Source organism: Coloeus monedula, assembly GCF_965178545.1.
Source record: "Coloeus monedula genome assembly, chromosome: 1".
Taxonomy (NCBI): domain Eukaryota; kingdom Metazoa; phylum Chordata; class Aves; order Passeriformes; family Corvidae; genus Coloeus; species Coloeus monedula.
The window spans coordinates 47222337-47243390 of record NC_138781.1 but is presented as its reverse complement, the minus strand read 5'-3'; the positions used below and the strand labels follow the sequence as shown (position 1 = coordinate 47243390).

The window sequence follows — 21054 nt, the reverse complement described above, 5'->3', positions numbered from 1 at the left end:
TTCACAAGGGCAAAGTGGAGGCTGAGAGCAAATGGGACTTAAGCAACAAATCCTTTCCTTCCAGTTATGTCCCCTCCTGCCCCCAGTAATCATAACATTTCATTACTTGTCCCAGACATACATTTGGAAAGTCACTAAGTAGCTGCATGCAGGAGAGCTGTATTACCAAGCCTCCATCTGTGCTGTCAACAGCGTCTCTGAATCTGTTGAAAGCTCTCAGATACTTTGAATTTTGCTGTTCTTAAGAGAAAACTTCTTAGACGGCAACAATCAGAAGCCAACAGTTATGGGAGGGTAGGGGATTTTTTTCCCTTTTGTTTAAAGGACATGCACTCTGGCACCAAGAAGTGCGGAAGAGACACATGGCTCATAAATACACAAACCGTTTGCTAAGTCAGAAACCTGGGAGTCAGTCAAATCCATAATAGGATCCCAAGATTCATAATAAATAACTTTTAATTATAGTCCTGCACAATAGTTATTTTAAACAGATGGTTTATAGATTCACATCTGGGATTATTTTTTTCTTTTAATTTAGTGCTCAGGCGCGCACACAGAAAGGGAGAGAACCTCGGCTAAGGTTACTATTAGTGTTGGAAAAATACGTATTTTTTTAAAAGAGGTCAGGCTGATCCAGAACAATGCTGCCGCATCTGACGCAGCTCCCCAGTTAGTGCTCAGCTCAGCAAAGGGCTCACTCTAGAATCCCAGACTCCCCTGGAAAGGAACATTTAGGGAAGTGCTGGAGGATCACCCTGGACTCCTCACGGCACTCACCAAGCCCAGCTGCTGGAGAACTCGTGTTTAATGCATTTCAGGACAGACCAGAAATTTTGTTGGGTGTCCATGCTCCTCCCCTCTCCCACACTTTGCCACTGAGAACCAAGGGTCTCCTTAACTTGGCATGCAAAAGTGATGTCAAATTCCCACACAGGAGAGATACACTAACCAGACCCAATATCACTGTTACTGCTTCATGTTACCTTTACTACAACCTCCTCTCAACGCAATTTGTTCACCTTCTACATACACCTCATATTTTTACCTTCCATCAAAGAACCCCACACAAAACAGCCCATTCTGGCGACAAATTATATCAAACTAACAGCCTTAAACTCATATGGTACAGTTAAATAAAATGCCAACATGAAAAGAAGAAAAAAAAAACACTAAAAAGGAGTCTGAATATTTGGCAGAGATCTTGGAGAGGATATGTGCCAAACCACAGCTTGGAAGCCACAGCCAACTTTCTACAGGGTTCCCCACTGGACTCCTGCCGGCTAACAGCAGCCACCAGGAGCATGGCTCTTTTCAACCTGGATTTGGATTCAAGAGAGAAAAAAAAAAGAAAAATAGGAGTCTGCTTCGTTTATCCAGGACTGTACCAAGGAGTACCTCCATCAATGGTACCCCAGGCCCACTCTTGTGCTGTCACAGCTAGCTGCAGAAGACATTGCAGATGTGGTTTCTCAGGGGGCCAGGTGTCCACAGTGATGGTCTGGGGATGGTTGTTTTTTCCTTTCTTTTTATGTATTGAAAGTGCTTTTCGGAAGCTTGTGCTGCATTTCTGATACCCTGAGGTTATTAATTATTTATACTGAATGGGAAAAATGTTGCTTAAACTTTCATTTAACCAAAAAAATGCTGTGGAGAGAAAAATAATGAAAGCAAGAGAGACAGATTAGGTAGAAAAACTGACTCCCATTAATGACTAATCATGAAAACATTCATTTTTTACCATAATTCATCACAGTTCTGCTGGTAATTCTGATAGGACTCCTCACCAAGAAGCTCAGGGTGTCCCCAAGTTTCTGCTAGAGAAGCCTGTGGGATCACTCATGAAAACAATAACAATTTTCAAACAACGGCAAAAGTTATCCCCTGAGGAATTTGGGATGGAGCTTTCGAATACGCACATGTGACCTTAGGAGAAGAAAGAGCCATTTAAAATTAAGGAAACAAGTGTATTCAATTCACATAGACAACCTCTCCACCACAAAGCAAAGGGCAGGCTCAAACGCAGGCTCCCGCCACGTGCCGTGATCCCCATGTTCTCAGGCCATGCTGCTGGAATCTCTGCCAGGTGTTGCACACGGCCAGAGCATCCTCTCAAGTGCACAGGAAGCCACACTCACACCACAGGCCACAGGAGCAAAGGTTTGGGCCAGCACTGGTCACAGGCTCTGTCCCTCAGCAAAGCTTGGGAGCACCATGCTCCCAAGCCTGTGCCTGCACCTATGTTTACGTGCAAACAACCCCGATGCTGGGCCAACTTGAACTCAAGAACAGGCTCAGACACATGCTTGGCTCACGGTCTAGACAAATCCTGAGGCTCTTTCTGAAAATAGTACCCTTGCCTCTTTGGCGCTCCTGCCTGGAACTCGCTGTCTCAGGTCCGATTTACAAACCTCCCTTCAACAGCAGAGTTGATGCAAGCAAGAGATCCCTGCTAAAACTGTGGGACTGCTGTCTTCCATGAGCATTTCTCTACCTGAGGAAGAGCCACATGATTTGGCTTCAGGGAGGAGATACCACTCCCCAAGGAGAGATGTTTGCAGATACTTTCAACCACTGTCAAGGGAGATGAGGATAAGGTCTCATTTCTCTTGTTCCCCTCCAATTATCTGCTGGGGTGTTTTTTCTTTGCAAAACAAATTTTGTGGGTACAGTAACAAAAACGGTTTAGCACACTAGATGCATTTCTAAATTCAAGGTGGAAAAAATATTTCCCTATGAAACAATGTCTGTTCTCTGCAAAATGGTAGAGTTCTCTCCATTTGCCCACATAAACCTACAAACACCAAGCCATATGCTTCACCAAGAGAGAGAAAGGTCCTGTTATTTTAAGCATGTAAAATTTTAATGGGACAACTCACAGGAGTAAAGTCAAACATATGCTTCAGTACCTTCAGCATTAGGTCGTTGCCCATGGCACAACATGACCGTGATTTCAGCATGAATTGCATTAGATACAAATGACAGTATTTTAGTTCAGCTCACAGTCTCTCTTTCCTTTCTTGAGCAGAGCACTCAGTAGCTTCCAATTTTCCCCCTCATCCCTGTAATCTGTTTATCTTACCTGGCCTCTCAGGGTGAGCAGGGAGGAGGCCACAGCTCTCCCTGTGGTGATGCTCAGCCAGCATCAACCATCCCCCTTCATACTTCGAGCTCTCCCTGCTCCGTAAGAAAGATGACTAAAACAAAGGCCCTGCTGAAAGATGACACCAAATTTCACTTCAAATGGGTATTCCCCACTGCTGTGAGGAAGACACGAGTATGTGCAAGTGATTCAGGACAAATCACTCACAACCCCTCACAGACTGGACAGATTTTTTTTATTTTTTTGCTGTGCTTAATGATGTTCACCAGCACGAGGGAAGTGACCTCAGTCGCCTGCTGCAATCCCAACACTCCAACAGCAGCCGTCTGCACCAGCATTTGGTGAAAAGAAAGCACTGTCTCTTCCTCCTACTTTTGCTGGCTTCAATGCTAAGGCTGCAGCTGGGGTCAGGGTCCCAGAACATCAGACATTGCAGCAGCACATCCCTGCTCCAGTGAGCTTAGGGACACGGTGGACATGGCCAGACACAATTACTGTAACTGAAGATTGAGTCAGTGAGAAAGGCAGGGCAGGATCCAGATCGTGTAGCTCTCAGTCTCCCTGTCTCCACCTCACCCTCCAAGTGCTGCTTCAGATTAGAGTTTTTCAGCTGCACAGCTATAGGCAACACTCTTTACCTCTCAGCAAAATAGCATGGCAGTCTTCTAGCAATAAGAGACAGGGTTTTCACAAATTCCCAGCAGTTCGTACTGTTGCAAAAATTACCCATAATAATCCAGGAGCCAGATTTCAAGGAAGGGTTATGCACTGGGATTCTTGCGAGAGACACCAGCTTCACATTTCATGAGATACACACTTTTAAAATTCACATGTTTTTTCAGTGAATTTTAATTGATAGGATGATATTTCTACTTTGCCAATAAAGAATTTGCATTAATTATCAGTTACCTAAATCTGATGACAGCACCTAAAAAAAAAGTAGTCACAGGCAATACCTGTGAATTTGAAGCTCTGGGTGCAAACTTGTACCCATGCTGCTGTAAAAGGTTACATCTCACTGACCCAGCCCTGTGATTTTATGATCTACTCCTTGCTGGATGTTCTCAGCTACTCAGATCAGTCAACAAAACATTTTGGATGATCACTGCCCAACTTATTTTGAGCTAAATAAGTGATGTCAAAGACCTGGTTCAGCCCAGCCTGGTTTACCCTGATTGAAGCTGGTGGAGAATTCATTCTCCCAGAGAAGTGACGGGCAGTTGAGAGCCATAAAAGCTTCCACTGCCTGAGCTTGATCAACCAAACACAGCTGAAGTCAGTAGATGTGGGTCAGCATTGCTGCCCTGAGTGTATTAGCTCCTGGAACATGGTGGTGCCCCTCAAGTGCCATAGGATGGCTTGGAGGAGAAGTCTGCCAAGACAAATTGGTCTGAAAACACCCTAAGTAAATTCTAGTCCTAAAAATTGTTGAAGACGACACTCATGAATTATCAAGATGATTTCACAGAGGGCAAAGCAGATTACACCAAAGGTTTAAAATAAATTCTTAAATACTTTGAATTCAGCAAATTTTAGATCAAGCCATGGTGGCATGTTCTGGCTCATCTCAGAAATGAACCCAGCTCGTTAAAAGAGTGCCCTAACAGTATTCTGCTTCTGTTTCTTAACTAATTTCATCCCAATACTATACACTGCTGTTTATTTTCCAGCAGATATTGTCAATGAGAGAGAAACAAAGCCATTAAAACAATTAGAAAGTACATAAAAATCAAAGTATATCAAAAGCAAAGTACATCAGTTCTGAATCCTATTTTTGATAACTATATTTTCTGTTAGAGACTGAATACTGACCAGTAGTAATTTTTCTCCTAATGTTGTGAATTACAACTTCTTTTGACATTTATTAAAGAGAGATTCATTGCCTGCCTTTTAAAAAAGTATCACTTCATCACATTTTGATAGGCTAGATTTACAAATATATTATCCAAACAATAGTTACCTGTCATTGCATCTTTATTGCCTTCTTTGTCTGAAGCCCGCTTACTCAGTCTTTACACTGGAGATTTCAGCAGTGGCAAATGCCCTAGTTTCGGGCTTCAGTCTGTTCTAAAAACTTTGAACAAAGCAGCCCTTGAGGCCTTGTACTTCTTAAAGACTTTAAAAAGCCCAATGGGCCTCCTAACTTACTCTGCAACAAGTCATATCCCATGAAGAAACTCACTTCTGTACAACACAAAAACAGGGCTAGATTAAAGAAAAGGAAAGAAAAAGAGCAGGGTCCCCTGCTGCTCTGTCTGGCCAGAATCATGTCTTTTACTGCCCATATCCTCTAAAGAAACGATGCTCTCATGATATATTACCCTAATACATCACCAAGTGACAGTTTTCTCATGATACTGTATCCTCAAAGATGTGATGCATGCCAGAAGCAGCAACAGGAGATCTCAGCTGGGGGAGAGAAAGGGGAGGGGTTTTTTATTTTCTTTCAAATGTTTAAGCTACATGTTGGGGTTTTTTAATGTTATTTTGAGAGGAAGATCCCTGTCAATTGTAGCTTCATAATCTAGAAGACTCCTAGAAGTTTTGCAGTACAAAGCTGGAAAGCACCAAAAAAACAGTCTCTTCATTTAGTTGAAGCAAGTTTTGAAGTAGGACCAAAACGCTTGAGGAACAACAACCAAATAAAAATAGTAGCCCAAAAGAAAGAAGCAACGAGAGTCTGTTTTCTATTATGAAATTATTTAGGCAAAAGGCCTCCAGACACTGCTGTTTTAATGAACTTGCAAGAAAACTGAGCACTGACCCTGAATTTGTTTTCTTATGTGATTTTGCCTGTGCTACTCGGTGGTATTAGAAAATAAAAAAAGGTTATTCACAGCAGTCTGCGGAGAGAAGGCACAGCCCCCAACTTGTGAGTCAGTATAGAGAAGAGCGGGAAGAGACAAGGAAAAGGAGCATTTCGGGCAGGACTCCTTGGAGCTTTCAGGGTCTTTTAGTGCTGCTTTCAACTCACAAAGGCTCACTCATTTTTGCTGCAACTGCTGCTTGGCTGCTAGTAAAATCTTGTAGGGGCCATGGTAATCCTGGATCATGGGCAACTCACAGCAAGTGTCATCCTCAAGCCGTCTTCATCCAGCTGCTGCCAGCAAAGGAAGGCTCAAGGTCCCAGGAGAATTAGTCAGAGAAGCTTATGACACCATAATGTTTAATTTGACACATCTCACTTCTGTGTGTTCCTACTTCATATCTACTCAAACTTCTTTGCTTCCATCAGAGACAAAGAAAGGTGGAATAAGCTTTCCTTTGTTGTGATTAATCACACTGCCAAATTAAGTAAGATTGTGACTTTCAAAACTTCAGCCAACGCTGTAGCTAATAGGAGGAAAAGCATATTCTGACTTGTGGACTAAGCAAAAGAGATACGGAAGTCATTGAGAAGAAATTAAAAGCCAAAGCTGTCAATGTCACTTTCACAGTCCTTGAGCTGACTTTGACCATATTTTGTGGCCTGGCCATGGCTTCTTTTGGGTGAGATATAACAGCCCTCAATCACAGCAGCAATCACTTAGCCACATAACAATACCACTGCAGTCAATGAAACCACCCATGAGAGCTCAGAGGTTTGAGTCAAGCTCTTCAGTGCAGACACATGCACAATGCCCTATGCTCTGGGCAGACCGTGTTAATTAAACACTTATTTTTAAATGCTGCTCTGGAAAAAATTTGCTGTCCAAAATAAGAAACTCATCTTGCACAACCACTTTCTTCTTGAAAAATCCAGTGGTTAAAACATGTTTTTGCATAATAGTAGCCCTGCAGTGTCAGTTCTCACTTCTGAAAAGCAAATTCCCTTCTTTCTGTTTTGCACATGTACAAACAAACAGATTCTGGTATGTCCAAAGCTTGCAAATCTCAACTATAATAATACATTGAATAGAAGCCATACAAGCAGTTTTTTTCCTCAGCCTGTGTTCCCTTCACTCCTTCCTTTCCCACTTGCGCTGTGGGAAGTAAAAAAAATACCTGTTTCTGACAAGTAAATGGAGCTGACATTAGAGCGAAGCTTGAAGGTGAATGGGGTATGCACAAGTCATTTGTCATCTTGACAAAGTGAGATTTGGTCACCAGTGGGACACTTGAAAGACATCTGAACAGTTGGCCTTGACCACCAGCATTTCTTACAGCTTATAAAGGGACCCACGGGACCAAGAACACAACCTGCTTTTGGAAGTGACTCCTGCAGTGGTACCTCTTGATAGATGTAAAGGCAGTGTGATATATCAGGTGCCATTAAGATCTTTGCTAGCAGGCTCTATTTACTTAAGTATGGAGTGCAGATAGCATCTTGTTAACCCAATTAATGAGACTCAAATGTCAGAGAAACAGATTATGCCTGGCTCGAAGTCCACAGTGCTCTGGAGGCAGACAAAGATGATTTCATTGTGTGGGACAGCACTGTTATCTTTGAGCAAGAACTCAGGCAGCAATCATTCTACCTGAACAGCTAGGGGAGGCAGAAAGATGATCTGAAATCCAAAAGTTTCACACTTTTAGCACAAGAAGAGCTCTTCACGATGAAAGGCGCAAGCGACGTGTAAAATGGAGAACCTGCGGTTGAACCAAGTAAAAGTAAAAAAGTCTCCACTTGAGGTCTTGGAAACTTAATTTTTTATTAACTGTACCTTCTTCTGCAATTAGACAAAGTCCTTGTTGCCAAGAAACATCCTGGTCTGGGTTGGAAGAGAAACACTGTTTCATCCAGCCGGTCCACATGGGCAGCCTGTTTTACATGGGCAATTGAAACGCAGTTCTCTACCCTAGAGAAGAGAGGGAAATTTCCTGACCAAGATGAGATCACTAATCTCTTCATCAGTGACTCTCGACATACTGTTTTATACAATAAACTGCTGTTCTCCCTCAGCCTCCAGCTACTCAGCTCTGTGATATAGAAGCAGATGCTCCTGTCACCCAGGTCAGAGCAGTGAACCCTGAATGGCACAGCATGAGGTGCTTGGCCCCAAAACAGAGACGGGGGTTAAGGGAAAGGCCTTGTACTCAGCAACGGCTGTCAGCTCTTTGCTCAGCATGACGGCTCTAAGAAATTCCTCTTTGGAGCTGTCTTCTCAATGGAGGAGACAAGACAGTAAGCATGGGCTGCCTGGGCCAACAGCCCAAACTCAGCGCCACTCAGTGGGTTAACCTAAACCCTCTAATGGGAGCATTACCTTGTGGCCACAATCACAAGTTGGCTACAAACACAGAGGAGTCATATTAATTCTCCAGAAGACACTTCAAATCCTTCTAAACCTCTGGTTCCAGAGCCATGCCTAGCTTTCCTGAAGTCGCATCATATCCCCATCCTCTTCCACCAGCGGTTTTTGTGCCCACTGAACAGGCTGGAGCTGCCTACTCACCTCTCCAGATGGCTGTCTTCCAGGAAACTCCCTTTCCTGGTACATGATTTGCTTCCTTTTCCCCTTTTTTGGCTCCTTCCTTTGTATGTTTCTGTACGTGGACTGGCTTAATTATTTCAAAAAAACCCCAATGATATCAAAGATACTCCTTTTATACTAAAATGATTATACACAGTTCTAGGCAGCATATATGTACCCTTCACGTAACAACAAGTGCATTAAACCATTCAAATTTCTTACTACCATTGCCTCAAGCTCTAGATATTTTATAAATTTCATCTTCAGATTGATTTTTGGGTCAAATGATTTTTGCTTGAGGATTGAAAACCTTGCCAAGATAAACTGAACATATACAGACATTTTCCCAGAAGCCATACAAATTGCAGACTTCTTCAGTTTCCTCTGCATTTTCATGTTAAACGAGTTCTGGTTCAGTATCAGTGCACTCTGCTGCATCTTAAATGTCCCCATCAACAATTTCCTCCAGAAATGCTTCATGTCCATAGATCATGGACAGATTATGCCTCAAATATGCATCTGTTAAAAAGGTTTCTTACACTACCAGACCCTCAACATTTTAAGGTGTAGCAATTTTAATTTTCCAGCATTTTTTATCCACTGCACTTACAAACAACCCAAACACCTACCCTTGGTTTACAGGCTAAAGACTTTGCATGCTTTGCATTCTACCTGCCAAAATAACTTTATTCATTTATTTGAATCAAAAGGATTTTCCAGATTGAATCACCAGTCTAGCTGTCCCCAGGACTGTTTGGGTAGAAGGGTTAAGTGCTACATATAAAAATTATCATCTGTGCAGTGTCATATACAGAAAAAAGAATGTTCTCTGTCACAAGCAAATGATCAACAGCCTCCCTGTAGCAGGAAAGCCTTCTGCTCTTATCAGTATTTTAGGTCTTACAGGCAATCCTTCAGCTAATAGCCTTATCTCAAAGCCAGCCAGCCACCCTGCCTGGCTCCTTCCTGCCCCAATGGTTTCTAGGTGACACAACCTCGAGATGTTTCACTAACTGGCACAATCAGATCATAATCACTATGCAGCCCTAGAGTAGTCATTAATCAGCTCTTCTCCATCTCTCCCAAACCATGCCTCAACTGGTCATCTAGACATAAAAAAGAACAAGGAGACCACCTCAGGACAACCAAGGTTTGTTACTCTTCATCCACTAATAAATCCTAAGACAAAACAGAAAAACAAATGCAAATGTATGACTCTAGCTGGCCATCAGAATACATTCTGAGGATTCCAAGCCTTGGGGAAACTCCCATTTCCTATTGAAGCCACTTAATATAACTGAATATAAACATGTCAGGAGCAGTTAAAAAACAAACAACAAACAAACAAACAAACACACACACACCCAAAAAAAAAAAAAAAAAAAAAAACAACAAAACTAAAAAATCCACCCCACACCCAAACAAGAAAACACAATCCAAAATACATAGACTTCTAGCCTATGAGCTGTCAGAAATCTGATTTTCCTGGCCAGGGCTGTACAACACATTTGCTTGCATCGCCCTGGTTATGGAGGAGTGCAAGGTGCTGCTGCCATGCCTCAAGCAAGATCTTTAGCCATGAAAGAGGAAATGAGCCACACCATGAATGTCTGGGGAAAGGGGACAGCTGATCCTGCAGTCAGCAGAGGAGCCTGGGGTTACACTTAGCACACTTGAGCTGCCCAGGGCTGAGCTATACCTGGTTTTCAGTGTGAAGTAGAAATGGCAGTCTTCGACTTCTCAAGTCTTACAGGAAGTTTCAATACTGCATGCTGAGGCTTACACATACTTTAGGCTGCATTGCTACCAGGTGACTCACTGTAGATGCATGGTGTGAACTAGATCGACTCCGGAGCAAAATGCAGTGCAACCAGGTCAGCAGAGATCTGAGGCAGAGTTAAAGAGGGCCTCATTCAACCTCTAATACTGAAGCTTCATGCAAAGGTTTACTTAAAACAGGGACTCAAAAAAACTGGGACCACAATTTGTCGGGGAAAACATCAGGTCTTTGGCACCATTTTTTCTACATGGCATTTTATCACGTCCCCATCCTTAGTGCTCACAAGAACAAATCTATCCCGACTCTAATGCTGTTTCACACTACTGCCATTTCCCATAGCACTTCACAGCACACCTGTACAATGCTTCCACCTCTGAAAAATCTGGGATACAATACAGAAAATGAAAATTATAGCCAAGAGGTTGATGTGTAGAACAGACGACAAAACAAGTAAAAAGGATGAAAATCATAGACAATGCATGAATATCCATTGTTTTCCCAGTGAGGTGGTGGTACACAGTCCTACTTTATCATCCAATTATGGACAACTACCTAGAGCAAGTGGATTCTAGACAGAGGGGAAATGTAAAAAACAAAAAAAAACAGGAAAAAAGTCTAATAAATAAATGGGAGAGACAGACAAAAAGTATATGAAATTCAGGTGTCAGCAGACAAGGTCAGCTTTTGTGGATGATAAGGGATGAGATCGACGCTGTACTTGGACCCAGAGCTCAGCACTTGATTCACTGCTGCACAAAAGCAAAATGCTGCACAGAGCTCGATCAGCCAAACAATCGGACTAGGAATTTTTTAGCTGCAGCTTAATGCATAAGATGAAGAGGCCAAGAGGCCTCAGAGGAAGCAATCACAGCAGTTATTAGGTACACTGTGAGCAAGTACCATTATGATAGTCATTTTAATAGTAGTAATACAGGTAAAAGCTTTTATGTAGTAACTGGGTTTTTTTCTTCACAATGGCCTTTTATTTGACCATGAGCTCAATATAAAAAGGTTGCATTTTCATTTGATTTTTTGGTTGTTTTTTAATATTTTTCTTCCCTCAAAATTTTCTATTAAAACATGATGGGGAAATAAAACCAGATATTTGGTGGGGAAAAAAAATTCTATTTTTATACAGCGGCACAAACCAGAACAGCAGAAGTACTGACACTGTGAGCCATTCACTTACAGAACCATAATTTTTAAAAAGACCATTAACAACTCAATGGAAGAAACTTGAAAGCTAATAAAAACTATATACAGGTAACCGTATGCTTTTAAAATGCCATTTTGATACTGGACCAGCTCTTTAATAATGTTTTTCTTATTGGCAATATAAAAGTGTCCTAACTTAGACTGATCCATTTTGCACTTATTGTAGACGCATTCCAAAGGCATTTGCAAGTTATATTACATTTTTCCATTTATTTTATGGCACTTTTGTGCCCTTCATACTTTTCCATGTATTATTTATACATATTCTTTTGTATTTGAGTTATCTGATCCTTTAATTACACAAAAGAGAATCTCTTTTTCAACCTTGATGGATTGGATCTTCATCATCGTTACAGTGACATATCACCAGCTCTCTTCCAGGAGGGTTTTGCCAAGACCTATAATCAGTTCAGCACTGTGTGCATATGTGTATTTGCTCAGTGTAGCTGACTATGTTAGAAATGTGCAAGTAGTGAACTCTTCACTATCCCATGTGGTCTGAGAACAACATGAAATAGCTTCTTCCAGCCTGCAGATTTCCAGAAAGGCTTCATCATAAGCTGTTACACATGACTGTGTACCACATCCCCAAACTAATTGTCACGACAAAGCAGAGTGATCTGAAGGCCAACATACCTGTGCAGGGATGTGCCACAGTTGGAGGCAGCCCTTGGATATGAAGTGCAGAAAGTGGACATCAAAAGGTGCACGGATGGTATAGACACAACAAAGAGCTATACAATCCATGCTCATTCCCCAGAGGAGGAAATCACATGACATGACGCATGTGGTACTAGCTGACCAGGGTGGGCACACCTGTATATGGGACTAAACTGACTCAAACATTCCTCAAAATTGCTGATGGAAACCTTGAGGATCAAGCCAGAGCAACCATCCCCTACCACAGAGAGTTTGTGTTTCAGTCTCAGGCAGGTCAAAGTCTTGTCTTACAGGTGTTTTGCATGAATTAAGAGCAAGTACAGCTGAACCTACCAGAATCATCATTCAGAAGAGCCTACCAAAGCAATCACAAACCACCTCTGGGTCTTGATCCAAGTCACTTCTCTCCTGCAAGACCTCCTTCATATATACATATTCATAGATACATTTCTTTAGTTTATATGACAAAGCACATATGAGACACCCTGCTGCACCAGACATGGCGTTATGTCTGGTTTTTGTTCTCAGGGTTTGTTTTTTGGGGTGGGGGGTGTTGGGTTTTTTCATTTAAGAGATGGCATATACATCTGTAATTGGGAAAAAAAATAATAAAACTTTCATCATGTTGGAGCATGTTTGCATTTCAGGAGCCCTTCATGCACCGATCAAAAAAACATTTTCTTTTGGAGTAATATGGGGGTGAAAACTATCAGTACACTACTGTATCATAGGCTTTTTTGTCTCTCTGTTTATTATTTCTGTGGGTAAAGAGAAAGCTGATTGTATTATACAGTAATAAAGACCAAGAATATTTAAATTGAAAGAAGATGCAGTCTTGGTAGACTCTGTAGCCGATGTATGCAAACTACTGAAATTGAATTAAATAAAATAGGTATGAAAGAATTGTTTGATGATTTTTTTTGTTGTTTTTTAATATGCACTACTCCACTAAAAGTCATCTGGGCCACATTATACCTTGATGCAACAACAATTGAATCCTCATGTACTAAAACACTGCCATCTTCACTGAACATGTGTCAAACACTTGCTCTCAGGCTAGCTACGTGCTTTTAACTTGTGCACTGTGCCACAGAAATCAGCTATGCTAGAGGTAAAGAACCCCAGCACATCAAGTAGCTGTTTTGCTTTAGTCTGCAATGAGGACATGTTTTTTTAGGATTGGGCTTCTTTTTGATTGGGGGTGTGTGTGTGCAGGGGGAACAAACGTAATATTCCTTCTGTTTTTTGGTTTGCTTGCACTTGGTTTCACCAATTTATTAGTTCAAGCTAGGCAGAACACTATGTCTTATAATGACAAATTTAACATAATTTTTTATGAGCAAAGGTCAAATTCTACACTGCTCATTTGGATTTAAAAGCGGAAATTTAAACTACAGAATTATGTTTCATGCTGAATAAAACTTACGGCAGTCAAAGCTCTGATTTTTAGTTTCCTGAGCTCCTGTCTCCAAACTTTTCTCAGATTTCCAACACTTAGTTATCCTTTCTGGCTCACATTTATTTCCTTCTGTACTGGATTTAGGTGATAAAGGGTTGAGACATATGATTACCACTCCTCAGGTGCAATTGACAAGTTTGAGGCACAAGCATGAGGGAAGGGGGGAGGAAAAAAGGTGGGGGAAATGGCTCTGGTTTAGATGTGGTTTGTCAAGATCACTACTATCTTTTATCAGCTGTTTCTTGACGCAACTCACTTTGTTCTAAACTATGTTGGGGGAAAAAAGATAATAAAAGAACTTTTCTCCCCACAAAACCATACAAAAACGAAAATCATTCATTCTCTTCAAAAACATTCTGAAAGCCCTTGCAATGTCAAGGCCATCGTTAGCTGAGGTGCACTTATCTATTTCCTTGCACTTCCTCACTTCTACCCTGTTCCTTTCAGCTGGCATTTTTGGTACGTTCCTTTTGAAACTACATACAGCACTGGCCAATGGATACATTATTCTTGGATCTCTGCTTGCTTCTGGCGAGGTGTTCAGGGTCCATGGAGATGGTGACAAATGAGCATGAAATGACATGGCTCTCCACACCACCACTGGCACCACCACCTGTCATCGTTGTCACTGCTGAGCTCATCTCACCTTCAAAAAACTCAGCACTCAGAACTTTAACTCAGGCTAAGTTAATTCTGTGGTTTTTTTACATTCTCGCCCCATAACTATGCACAGGTTCTCATTTCACCTATTTCCGATGGACTGCAGCATTTTTATGTCTTTTCCACGTGTATGTTGAAGCATGTATTTTCTTGAAAGCAAATGCCATAATATCAGTTGTGAGCCTACTTCTATTTTGAGTGTTAGATACCTTCCAGCCAAAAAGCTGTACCAACAAAAACTCTGCTGCATTTGATCATTTACTGTACTTATACCAGAGCTGAACTTAAATATTCCATGCCTGTTTTAAATGCTGACACTCATATAAAAGAAATCTAATCAAAAATTCCCTCAAAAGTCTGTTAATAGCATTTTCCCCCTAACATTTCAAAATCCTCACTATAAAGAAAGTCCCAAACTTACCAATATGTGCTTATGAAGTCTTGTTTGATGCTACTGACAGAAATTTCCTTATGCCTCCACTACTTTCAGCCCAAAACTTTCACATATAAAAGAGAAAGATCTGAAATTGCCATACACAGTATGTTTGGGCTCCTCAAACTGCACAAGATGTGCAAAGTGCTCCTATGAATTAGAAAAAAAAAAATCATTTTTCCACAGATGTGGGAAGATAATTTTAGAAGATAATTTTTGTATTAGGTAATGTAGCTATAATTGCTTGCAGTCTTAAAGCATTTAATAATTGGAATAAATTTCTCAAATTGAATCAATACAACTCCATTATTAATACCATCAAGATTATGTATTTTTACCTATAATCATCATTACCAATTCAGACTAGTTTTTTAAAACACAAGTACTTTTCAGTCAGCTTCATAATCCACAGTTTCACTACTTTGATTTTCAGAAGCCAACAAGACTTAAGACATTTTTACCATTGACCATTAAGCATGGCATAATGTTACAATCATATGGTTTCTAAATTTTTTTTTCTACTATCAGGGGCCACACCATTACCTGAAATAATAGGTTCCCTTTTTTTGACAACAATTTTTCTTCATAGGGTTGGTTAACTTACTGCCCATCACAGTCCACATTTCCTTTCAGTGCTTACCTTCATCTGATACAGAACTTGCTGCAGCTCAGAGCATTTCCCATCCTTTCATCAGAAAAGTCTTTAGCTATAAACACAGTTGCAATGGGATGCTCAGCCATGGCACGATCAGAATAACAATTTTCCAGTGCAACTTCTGTTTTACCCATCAGCTCTAAGTACTTTCTCCAGTGTCTGTGTTTAACAGCACGTAAGGTGAATGCATCTGAAAGCAGGTGCTTTCAGTTGCCTTCAGCCTTCTTAGCCCTTTTCCAGTATCTCAAATCCTATGGAAAGCAAGGTAGGATGTTAGCTTTCCAGAGACAGTGCATCTCCTCGGAGATGCAGAGCCACAAGACATTCAGAGTGGAAGTGGGCAGAACACCAGAGCACTCTGGCTCTAACAGCATTTTGCAGATAGAAACAGCAAGTCATAAAGCATACTTCCCTGAGGATGCAACACTTCCCCAAAGCTCTGGATCATGAAGACAGCTTTAATTTGCCTTTTGCCCATCCACACCTCAGAAGAAGCTCAGCAGAGCAGACACACCAAAAACTTGATATCTGTGCAGCCTGCCAGTTGTCAGAGAAAAGAAAATGAGTATGTTCAATTGTGACTGTATCACCCACATCCACGTATAGAGTGGAAGTGCGTGAAGTGAAAAGGGATGTCTTTGTAGTCAAACCATTAGACCGGGAGTTAGGAGACCTGAGCTTTCATCACAGTCCTACAAAAAATTCCTTGTGGATAAACCACATTCTCTTCTTTGACTTTGATGTTTTTCTCTAAAAGGACAAAAACAAAATGGTCATTTGTTGCAGTCAGCTGTAATTACTGGCAAGTTCTTTGGAGATCAAATACACTCATGTTTATGCCATTGCTAAAGTGTGGTAATTGCAAAAGCTCACATTGAAACTATTGTCTTAGAGATATTAAAAATTACCATTTCTTATGGCATTATTAAGACCATTAAGAGAGACATATAAATTATGTATTTGGGACCTTGAGATTTTACCCATAGTGGCTTATTCAGCTGGTAGTTCTTGCATGCAGAGCACTACAGTGTTTATGTTCACACACACCTACATGCCCTTAGTCTTACCCATTTCCTTTTATTAATATAAGGCAAGCATCAGAGCTGTTCCATGCACAAACACATTTCATTTTGACAGGGACATCCAAGGCAGAGCTATCCCAGTGTGGGTGCAGTGCCTTTTTATTAGAAAGCATTACCAATAGTTCAGAAGTGAATGGCTTACTACGCACCATATATGAAACCTCCAGCACATGACCCTCTGTGTGAACTCCTGTATCACCACAACTTCTCTTTCCACACGTTGGAGCTAGTGCTCAAGCATGAGCAAATCTGGTTCGGTAGCTAAAGTTGACTATCTCTAGGAGATCCCCACCAATGCCCCTCTTGTATTCAAGGTTCAAGGGTTTGTGCTCCCAAAAACTCTAAAACAAGAGCTAGAAGCTTCCACCAAAGCACTGTCCACACACAGGAGTCTGCGCTCCATCTGCATTGTTTCTGCTCACATTCCAACCATGAAGATCAGTCTACCCTGTCTCTGCTAACCAATGAGAAAAGACAACTTTTGGTTTTGGTCTTCCTACCAAGACCTTCCAGTGGTGTAAAAGGAATTGATTTTGTAATTGCCCTTTGAAGTCTTCATTTCATTATTGCAATTTACTCATAATCCATGAGCTTCCAATGTTTACCACATTTGCTCCTACAGTACTACCTGCAGCTTTACCCTCCAAAATCATTCAGCCTGTTAAGAGAAAGCCAGAGACCATTTTGCTTATGCTGCCTCTCTCTTTCCCCCTTGCTAGGATGCATCTGCATGCTCCACAGGACAGTCTGCAAAGTTCTGTCAAACACTTGATGATTCAGTTCTGTGTCCTCTCATTTGTGAGATGGGCAAAGTCCTGGAAGGGAGCTAATGGAATCATAGAATGGTTTGGATTAGGAGGACCCGGAAGATCACCTAGTTTCAAACACCCCACCATGGACAGGGATGCCACTCACTAGACCAGGTTGTTCAGGACCCCATCAAACCTGGCCTTAGACTGTGTCAGGGGTGAGGCATCCAGAGTTATTTAGATATTCCTCTTCATCCCAGAGCTTCAGATTTCGACAGCTTGTGTTGTTATTTATGGCAGCCTGTGTTCATGGAAATGCATCACCACTAAGGAAGACATGCCATAATCCAATCTGCAATTTCAGCGACTCACTTGACTGGTGTTTTTAATACAGGTGCCCTCTGTTGAATTTTCTGTCCTCTCTTAAACAGCAGTTGCTTCCTTTCTGTAACAGCTGACCAAGCTCTCTTTTTAATTGCTCACTTCTTACAGTATGAACATCAACCAGCAGGTTTGCCCTTGAAGAGAATGATGATACTTCCAGAGAAAGTTCCTCACTGAATTGTTACTAAACAATCAATGTTTCTAGTTGAATGTAAGGCAATCTGATTTTCTCTCTCCTCCTGGTCACAAATCACCCCATTGTTTCTTTTGTTTCTGCTCTCCCCAGACGTCTTAAAATTGATCTTTTCCCTTGTGGCAGATCTAAACAAAGATTTCAGCAACAGGCTCTCCAATAAGTCAAATGCTTTGGGTGTAGCATAGTGTTAAAGCCAGTATCTCGAGACTGGTTTCCTTCTCATCTACCAAGCCTCCCAGCTTCCAACTCAAGAAACAGAGATTGCATTTATCCTTTAGCAGAAATAAAAGAGTGTAGCCAGGGCAGGTAACTGCAGTAACTCACTAGGCATCTGTGAGCTTAATAAAATGTAGTGTTCTCCTGGCACAGAAAGGAGCCAAATGCCCTCAGTTGCCATTTCACTAAAGTAAGCCCTGCAAACCACAGGGATTTAGAGTTCCTACATCCAAAGCTTTTTGCAGTTCTTCATGCTTGCACACTAAAAGGGTGCTCATTGATTTAATAAAGCAAGGTCTAGGGAGATCTATAAATACAAGTGTTTTACCCTCATGCATTATTGCCCTGATGCCCAAGACTGAACTTCTGCTCCTTCACAGATAAATTGCTTCCTCGCTGGTTAACACCAGCTTCCATTAGCAAAAGTGGTGGCAGACATATTTGGGAAGGTGATCCATGATAAAACACAGCTTCATCTCTTTTTTTGTTTTCCCTCATCCCATGCTCCTCTTTTTCCCATCCAATCCTACTCAGAAGAAATCAATAATGTATTCTTTATCAGTTTTACCTAAAAAGTTATCAATGAGTCTCACTTAAAACCTACTGAACTCAGTGCAGCAACAGGTATAAACCTCGAGAGGCTCAGGATGATCTTGGTCCTACGGATGCCAAAATTGCCTTCTAAAAGGTAGTCTGAAAAAATTTTTTACATCTTTTATAGACTTATAATAATAATAGCAATAATAATAGGGGGAGAGGGTGTGTTGATATTTCAATCCTAAAGCAGAACACATTCTGTACATTCAGCTACTCTGTAAATTCCAAAATGTAAAACATAGAGCTTTCTAGCCTATATTTTTCTTTGCATTCAACAGCAAATTAAGGTTTATGGCTTTCTTTTAATAATATCATAGGAAGTTTTATTTAGAATGACTGTTTTACAATAACTCCTAAGCCTTGGCTTGTCCAACTGAACTGCTCCCAAAAATGCTTAACTCCGAAGCAGAACAACAAGGAAGCAGAATGTTTCTCCCCAAAATGTGTATCAGGAGCAACACCGTTAACCACTGAACTCCCAGCACAGCAGGCAAAGCACTCTGATGAAAGCATCCCTTGTGCTTTCACTGTCATGTTATTACAGCACACACGGTCACGTTGCTGCCTTCACCTTGCACCCTTGTGGAGTTCCTCTCTCATTGGGATTGTGACAGGGAGCACGTGGGAGCTCAAAGCAGCAGCGTTTCCAAACCTTACCTTTCCTTCCCTTTGCTGAGCTACAACCAAAGACTTCTGGGTGCACCCCCAACTCTGTGAAAGCAGTTCTCCCCCCAAATTTACATGGTAAACACGGTTTTACAGTGCCTGAAATAGTCATGTACAACTTTGTGCCCAGGCTTTAAAGTCAAAGAAATGATTGCCAGATCATGTATTGGGTTACTTTCCATTAGCTCAGCTCTGAGATAACCTTGTGTTACATAAAGGCAATAGAGTCACCCAAGATTTGATTATGTGAAACATTCCCCGCTCTGTGCAGTCACATTTAGTACACGTCTGAGTGTTCTTACTAGCTGAAATATGCACTTACCAGGCAAATACACATTATACAAGGGTTGTCTGTGATAAAAGGTATCTGCAGAATTTCCCCTTCATTTTCACATTTTGCAACCGATCCTGAAATAGAAATCAAAATTTTAAAATACTAGCATATTTCATTTCACCCTGACAGCTTTGGAAACTGTCCTCGCCACACTCACGTTTAACCCTTGCTCCATTCCTAACTCTCGATTTTGAATCCTGCCTTAATTTGCCCAGTTTAATCAGGCAAGGATGTTCAGTGCTTCTGCAAGATTCTAAAGAGAACAGGAAAATGAGTGGCCTTTTATTGCTGCACAAACCTAGACTTTCTTTGTGCCCCAGTTATAGCAAAGAAGGACGCTTTTTCTTCTCTCAGATGACGTGTGGAGAATAACGAGTACTCCATGCAAAGCAGGATACATCTATAACGATAGATCCAGAGCTCACTGGAATCAGCAGAAAGCTGTCCATTGCCCTCTGAGGACTTGGACCAGGAGCACAGCACAAGACCTAAACCAAGCATCCTTTCAGTGCACGGCAACCACTTGGTAAATGAGTCAAAATTAGCAGGCTGACTGTCAAACGGAATCAAATTAGGAAACCCTTTACGGCGCTAGTGCTGATTAGCCGGTATTCTGTCATGTTGGAAACACTCCTCAAAGTCTAATGGCTCCTCGCTTGCGCTAGAATTTGATTCAGCGTTTCCCTCCACGCCCCAGATTTCAGGAAAATAAAACCCCCGAGGGGAAACAGGCAGAATGGGGAGGGGGGAGAGAAGGAACAAGAAAACCTTTTCTGGAGGGAGAGAGGCACGGTTCCTGTGCTCACCCGCCCCAAACCACGCGGTTACACCTCGGGCCGCCCTTCCCGCGCAATGCCACCCGGCGCAGGTGGGCCCCGCGCCCCCGCCGTACCTGTGAGCAGGGAGGAGGCCGGCGCCCCGGGCAGGCACAGGACGCCCAGCAGGACGGCGGCGGAGGCCGGGGAGAGGCGCGGGGCCGTCGGCCAGCCCCTACCGAGCCGCGGCATCGTCCCGGGGGTGCCGCTGCCCACCCGCCGGCTGCGGGGCAGCGTCCGGGACGCGCCGTCGGGTGGCGGAGCCCGCCCACCCCCGGCACGCCCGCCCCAGCACCGACCCCCGGCGCCGGGCAGCGGCGGGGGGGTGGGGAGCAGGACGGGAGACCGCGGCCCGCCGGGGAGTCCCACCCCACGGCGGCACCGGGGGAGGGGACTGTGGGTGCGGGGAAAGCAGCTGTCAGCGCCTGCCCCTCGGCCCCGCACCCCCTCTTTCCATCACCCCCCTCCCCTGCCCGCATCCCTTCTTATACCTTCCTCTCCCCATAGTCCCTCCTCCGGCACCCCCCGGCCCCCATGCCTCCCTCCCCCCCGGCGCACACACGCACAGACAGGCTGCCAGCCCCAGACCCCGTTTCCCTGCCGGGAGATGCCCGGCCACTCCCTCCCTGGCCCCTCCGAGCACCGCCCGGCCCGGCAGCG

The 21054-nt window shown here is 42.6% G+C and overlaps 1 protein-coding gene across 1 annotated transcript in view; it reads right to left on the bottom strand.

Annotated features, from left to right (window-relative positions):
* Positions 1-20605, bottom strand: part of BMPER (BMP binding endothelial regulator) — a gene marked incomplete at its 3' end in the record, with an annotated part of 146189 nt that extends 125584 nt beyond the window's left edge. Inside the window, exons 1-2 of the mRNA XM_082286003.1 lie at positions 20472-20605; positions 19568-19653 (exon numbers count right to left, since the gene is read on the bottom strand). Coding sequence (XP_082142129.1) covers positions 19568-19653; positions 20472-20586 — 201 coding nt within the window. The 5' untranslated portion in view covers positions 20587-20605. The remainder of the gene's footprint in view (positions 1-19567; positions 19654-20471) is intronic.
* Positions 20606-21054: the final 449 nt, after the last annotated feature.